The sequence below is a fragment of the Littorina saxatilis genome, linkage group LG15 (genome assembly GCF_037325665.1).
Source record: "Littorina saxatilis isolate snail1 linkage group LG15, US_GU_Lsax_2.0, whole genome shotgun sequence".
Taxonomy (NCBI): Eukaryota; Metazoa; Mollusca; class Gastropoda; order Littorinimorpha; family Littorinidae; genus Littorina; species Littorina saxatilis.
The window spans coordinates 5,072,269-5,078,760 of NC_090259.1; the positions used below are offsets into that span (position 1 = coordinate 5,072,269).

General features: G+C 44.1%; 1 protein-coding gene across 1 annotated transcript in view; it reads right to left on the reverse strand.

Annotated features, from left to right (window-relative positions):
- Positions 1-2,420: 2,420 nt before the first annotated feature.
- LOC138948290 (uncharacterized) overlaps positions 2,421-6,492 on the reverse strand; it is a 20,319-nt gene continuing 16,247 nt past the window's right edge. The window contains exons 6-8 of the mRNA XM_070319802.1: positions 4,782-4,910; positions 4,245-4,379; positions 2,421-3,136 (exon numbers count right to left, since the gene is read on the reverse strand). Coding sequence (XP_070175903.1) covers positions 4,252-4,379; positions 4,782-4,910 — 257 coding nt within the window. The 3' untranslated portion in view covers positions 2,421-3,136; positions 4,245-4,251. The remainder of the gene's footprint in view (positions 3,137-4,244; positions 4,380-4,781; positions 4,911-6,492) is intronic.

Below are 6,492 nucleotides of genomic sequence, written 5' to 3' on the forward strand. Positions count from 1 at the left end.
ATCTTGGACAAAGTAAAAAATTAAAACCAACTGTTTCATGTTATGTTTGACGTAATGACTGACAGCTGAATACAGCCAGAATTGATCCATGTAAAGGCATCGTCCTACATGAGACGCGTGCGTGCGTGTGTGTGTGTGTGTGCGCGCGCGTGTGTGTGTTTGTGTGTTTGGGTTTGTGTGCGCGTGCGTGCGTGTGTTTGTGTGTTTGGGTTTGTGTGCGCGTGCGTGCGTGTGTTAATGCGTACGTGTGTGTATTCGAAGGTGCGTGTGTGCGTGCGTGCGAGCACAACATGATATGGCCCACTCCATAGATGAGACAGTGAGGCTGGAGATGTCTCGTGGTGCGAGTGCAGGAATGCTGTCAGCGCCTGAGAAACGCTGGACAGTTCTGGTGTCGGTGGTTTCTTCTTCTTCTTCTTTGTTCATGGACTGAAACTCCCACGTTCACTCATGTTTTTGCACGAGAGCATTTGTACGTGTATGGCCGTTTATACCCCGCCATTCAGGCAGCCATACGCCGCATTCGGGGGAAACATGCTGGGTATTTTCGTGTTTCTATAACCCACCGAACTCTGACAAGGATTGCAGGATCTTTTCCGTGCGCACTTGATCTTGTGCTTGCGTGTAAACACGAAGGGGGATAAGGCACTAGCAGGTCTGCACCTAATAAGTTGACCTGGGAGATCGAACAAATCTCCACCAGGCGGCCGCGGCCGGAATTTGAACTCACGACCTTCCGATTAGGAGGCCCATGTCTTATCCTCCAGGCCACTGCGCCCGTCTCGTGTGGCTGAAAGGTACACTCGTTCTCGTTACAAATGTTTGCTTATCTATCTCAGATGTGGCCAGGTTTTGACATGGAATAAGGTCCACCCTCTAATTGGTTTCATGCCACAAATCAACACCCTGCTTTCTTGCTGTGTTGAGTTGTATTGTTTTTTTTATAAATTCAGTTGTAAAAACTTCACAGTGGCCTTTACGAATTCAATTCATATACAAATCGCGAACAGAGAGCACTCGGGCTTTTTAGTTGTGTATTATGTGTGTTTAATGTGTGTAGTATGTGGGTTCAATGTGTGTTTAGTGTGTGTGGTATGTGTGTAGTATGTGACCAAGTGGAGGGATGACCTTATCGAAGTAGACGTCCGGCCAGATCAGAGATAGTGAGCCGACCTATTGTCACGAGGAGGCGTGTTCCTTTAAATGATTGTCACGAGGAGGCGTGTTCCTTTAAATGATTGTCACGAGGAGGCGTGTTCCTTTAAATGATTGTCACGAGGAGGCGTGCTCCTTTAAACGATTGTCACGAGGAAGCGTGTTCCTTTAAACGATTATCACGAGGAGGCGTGTTCCTTTAAACGATTGTCACGAGGAAGCGTGTTCCTTTAAACGATTGTCACGAGGAGGCGTGTTCCTTTAAACGATTGTCACGAGGAAGCGTGTTCCTTTAAATGATTGTCACGAGGAGGCGTGTTCCTTTAAACGATTGTCACGAGGAGGCGTGTTCCTTTAAACGATTGTCACGAGGAAGCGTGTTCCTTTAAACGATTGTCACGAGGAGGCGTGTTCCTTTAAACAATTGTCACGAGGAGGCGTGTTCCTTTAAACGATTGTCACGAGGAGGCGTGTTCCTTTAAACGATTGTCACGAGGAGGAGTGTTCCTTTAAATGATTGTCACGAGGAGGCGTGTTCCTTTAAATGATTGTCACGAGGAGGCGTGTTCCTTTAGATGATTGTCACGAGGAGGAGTGTTCATTTAAACGATTGTCACGAGGAAGCGTGTTCCTTTAAACGATTGTCACGAGGAGGCGTGTTCCTTTAAATGATTGTCACGAGGAGGCGTGTTCCTTTAAATGATTGTCACGAGGAGGCGTGTTCCTTTAAATGATTGTCACGAGGAGGCGTGTTCCTTTAAACGATTGTCACGAGGAGGCGTGTTCCTTTAAACGATTGTCACGAGGAGGCGTGTTCCTTTAAATGATTGTCACGAGGAGGCGTGTTCCTTTAAATGATTGTCACGAGGAGGCGTGTTCCTTTAAATGATTGTCACGAGGAGGCGTGTTCCTTTAAACGATTGTCACGAGGAGGCGTGTTCCTTTAAACGATTGTCACGAGGAGGAGTGTTCCTTTAAATGATTGTTCACAAAGGAAACAAAGACACCTGAGACAAATGTTAAGGAATCTTCTTAACTCATTGTCTCCCAGGTACGGATATATCCGTACCCACTCATATGGCTCTATCTGACCAGGTACGGATATATCCGCTCAAACTGTTAGCTTCAGTCGCTTCCTGTAACGTCCATCTAACGCCTGCATTCCAGCGTGTTGATACACAGTTACTACACAGTTACTACAATTTTAAGTGACCTGCTGGTCTCGGCTAAAAAAAAAAATTGGTCAACATAAATGGGGTAAAAAGTTGTTACTGATTTCTTGAAGGAATGTGTGTTATCGTTGTCTAGGGTTTATTTTCTACGTCATTCCTTTGGACTTATCAGTTATTAAGAATCTAAATTGGATATTATCTTGTGGGTGTAAAGGATAAGAAGACAGACATGCACACAACGATCATCAACGATGCTTGGTGATTGATCTAAATTTAGACTCAGCTTTTATTCAGCTTCTGGCTTCTAACAAGATCTTCCAGGCATCTTCGACATTGTGTTCTGTTCTCCTCTTCTTCTCATGTGGTTGTTCGGTGTTCCAGACGTAGCGCTCAGGCGCACTTTCCGTTCAGGTCACTGTTCCTTCACGCTTACTCGTCTACCTCTTCACCACTGGATTTTACATCATCCTCAAAGTTCATCATCTTTCTCATGAATTCGTAGCAGATTGTATAGGCCTAATGGATTGTTCACCGTCACATTCTCCGCTCACATTAAATAAATTGCAGAAACACCCTGTCTGCCTTTTGTTACTTTCATAAATAGTATCAGATGGAATTCTACTGAAGTCACGAATTGTCACTTAGTCTTTCATTCCATGTTCGACTTCGTACGCTTCCAACGTCACTCTCTTCACGTAAACCGCGATGAATCTTCTTGGAACGTAGTTGCGTTAACTCCCGATTCGTCTGTCATCAAAACGACGAGTTGCAAGTCTTGCGGTCAAGCGAGACAAACAAGCGACCAAAGCCTGGAACAAATAGAATGTGTTAATATCAAGCAACTAACTAAATTTCTGGTTATGTTCCCAAAACGAATCGTTGATGTTCGTTGTCATGAAAGTCAATTACATACATTCAATGAATTATGAATTCCACATCTTTTTCTTGTCCTAATTATGCCGCTTTCACATATTAGTATGCCTGTTACTTATTTGGTTTGAACGATAATTAATCTCGTGTACTTACTTCAAATTAAGCTAGTGAAAACGAATTCTTCGTTCTTGTGGACATGGAAGATGTTTCCTTTCCATCTCACAATCGGTTAGAACTATTTTGCGTTGGTTATGAAATTCCTACATTTTATCACCAAGAAATAATCCTCCCGCCTTTCCCTTTATGGACCATTCAATCTAATTCTTCAAAGCTTCAGGTGTTCCTTTCTATTTTCCTACCTGTATTTCCTTTTCTTGTTAGCAAACAATAATATTCTAAACTCTGTTTTACTGCTTCTTGCTTCGGAATGACACACGTAAAATTCAGCTTACGTCATATGTGATTGATGACGTGAGTTATGTTACTCTGCTATATCTCGGTCACTCCAATGCGATCGAATGTTCTCGCGATAGTCTTGGTTGTCCTCAATCGTAGGTCGTTCTAATAAATCGTCACAAAAGTGTTAAGCAGAGATTGCCGGTACTTTATTGTTATAAATCTCAAAATGCCGCGTGTGAAATCTTGAATGGCAATGCACACTGGGTGATGCTGTGTGGCGGTTTCTTCCTGTCAAATATAGTGACATCACTTTGTGTTCGACAAGGTCTGACTGGTTTGTGTAACACAGTCACCACTTTCTGTGACAGCCAGGACCGGTGTAACACAGTCTAGTCACCACTTTCTGTGACAGCCAGGACCGCTACTACAGGGGAACCCCCCTTTTAAGACAAGTATCCCTCCCCCCCCCCCCCCAATTTTAAGCCCCCCCCCCCTCTTTAAAAACCTCAGATTTATTGTTTAATGCCCCTGTCAATGTTCCTCCATTTTACGATTCTCTCCCTTTTCAGGCTTTATACGATTGTTTGTGGGTCTTAGAACGGGGTTCCACTGGACAGGCTATTTGAAGATTGCCAGCGCGGTTACCACAGTCTTATTGTGGCCACAGGTAGAGAGGGATGGCCAAAGCAAGAAGCCAAAGCAGAGTGGAGCGTGCTGGTAGTTGTGCGGGGTTGCTGTCTCTGTGGAGGTGGAAGTCAAACTCCACACTGCCTGGAGTACCTGTCAATAAAGCATGAAGCCATCATTTGGTCATGCCAGTTTAGACTACAAAATGTATGAACGCATACAATTTGAAAACGCACACACACACACACACACACACACACACACACACATATATATATATATGCATGCGAGCACGAACACATGCCCGCTCGCCATCCACCCGCGTTTGTGTGTGCGCGTACGCTCGCACCCACCCAGACACACACGCACGCACACGCACGAACACACACACACACACACACACACACACACACACACACACACACAAACACACACCATATCTCAGAGTACCAGGGGTAACAGATAGACACATACTCAGACAGACACACAGACAGACACACAGACACACATACACACAGACAGACACACAGACAGACAGACAGACAGACAACTCACCCAGCGCCACGCCGTTACAGCCATCAGTGCTACACACACACCAGGTCTCAGAGTACCAGGGGTAGCAGCCGTCTGCAGGCAGGGGGTCAGGGAGACCCCACTGTGAACCGGTACAGCCGCGAACCATGACTGTGGAAGCAAAAGAAAACTGTATGATCTTGACTGTGAACAAAGAAAGACAAAGACTTTATTATTGTTTTGGTAACACGTTATTTGCTGTCTGTTCTCTTCTCTTTACTGGTTTCTTCTTTCTCTTTCTGTCGTCTCTCCTTGTTTTAGTATTGTCGTTCTCTGTCTGTCGTCTCTCCATGTTTTTGTATTGTCGTTCTCTTTCTGTCGTCTCTCCTTGTTTTAGTATTGTCGTTCTCTTTCTGTCGTCTCTCCTTGTTTTAGTATTGTCGTTCTCTTTCTGTCGTCTCTCCATGTTTTAGTATTGTCGTTCTCTGTCTGTCGTCTCTCCATGTTTTAGTATTGTCGTTCTCTGTCTGTCGTCTCTCCATGTTTTAGTATTGTCGTTCTCTTTCTGTCGTCTCTCCATGTTTTTGTATTGTCGTTCTCTTTCTGTCGTCTCTCCTTGTTTTAGTATTGTCGTTCTGTCTGTCGTCTCTCCATGTTTTAGTATTGTCGTTCTCTGTCTGTCGTCTCTCCATGTTTTAGTATTGTCGTTCTCTGTCTGTCGTCTCTCCATGTTTTAGTATTGTCGTTCTCTGTCTGTCGTCTCTCCATGTTTTAGTATTGTCGTTCTCTTTCTGTCGTCTCTCCATGTTTTAGTATTGTCGTTCTCTTTCTGTCGTCTCTCCATGTTTTAGTATTGTCGTTCTCTGTCTGTCGTCTCTCCATGTTTTAGTATTGTCGTTCTCTGTCTGTCGTCTCTCCTTGTTTTAGTATTGTCGTTCTCTTTCTGTCGTCTCTCCATGTTTTTGTATTGTCGTTCTCTTTCTGTCGTCTCTCCTTGTTTTAGTATTGTCGTTCTCTGTCTGTCGTCTCTCCATGTTTTAGTATTGTCGTTCTCTTTCTGTCGTCTCTCCATGTTTTAGTATTGTCGTTCTCTGTCTGTCGTCTCTCCATGTTTTAGTATTGTCGTTCTCTGTCTGTCGTCTCTCCATGTTTTAGTATTGTCGTTCTCTGTCTGTCGTCTCTCCATGTTTTAGTATTGTCGTTCTCTGTCTGTCGTCTCTCCATGTTTTAGTATTGTCGTTCTCTGTCTGTCGTCTCTCCATGTTTTAGTATTGTCGTTCTCTGTCTGTCGTCTCTCCATGTTTTAGTATTGTCGTTCTCTGTCTGTCGTCTCTCCTTGTTTTAGTATTGTCGTTCTCTGTCTGTCGTCTCTCCATGTTTTAGTATTGTCGTTCTCTGTCTGTCGTCTCTCCATGTTTTAGTATTGTCGTTCTCTGTCTGTCGTCTCTCCATGTTTTAGTATTGTCGTTCTCTGTCTGTCGTCTCTCCATGTTTTAGTATTGTCGTTCTCTGTCTGTCGTCTCTCCTTGTTTTAGTATTGTCGTTCTCTGTCTGTCGTCTCTCCATGTTTTAGTATTGTCGTTCTCTGTCTGTCGTCTCTCCATGTTTTAGTATTGTCGTTCTCTGTCTGTCGTCTCTCCATGTTTTAGTATTGTCGTTCTCTGTCTGTCGTCTCTCCATGTTTTAGTATTGTCGTTCTCTGTCTGTCGTCTCTCCATGTTTTAGTATTGTCGTTCTCTGTCTGTCGTCTCTC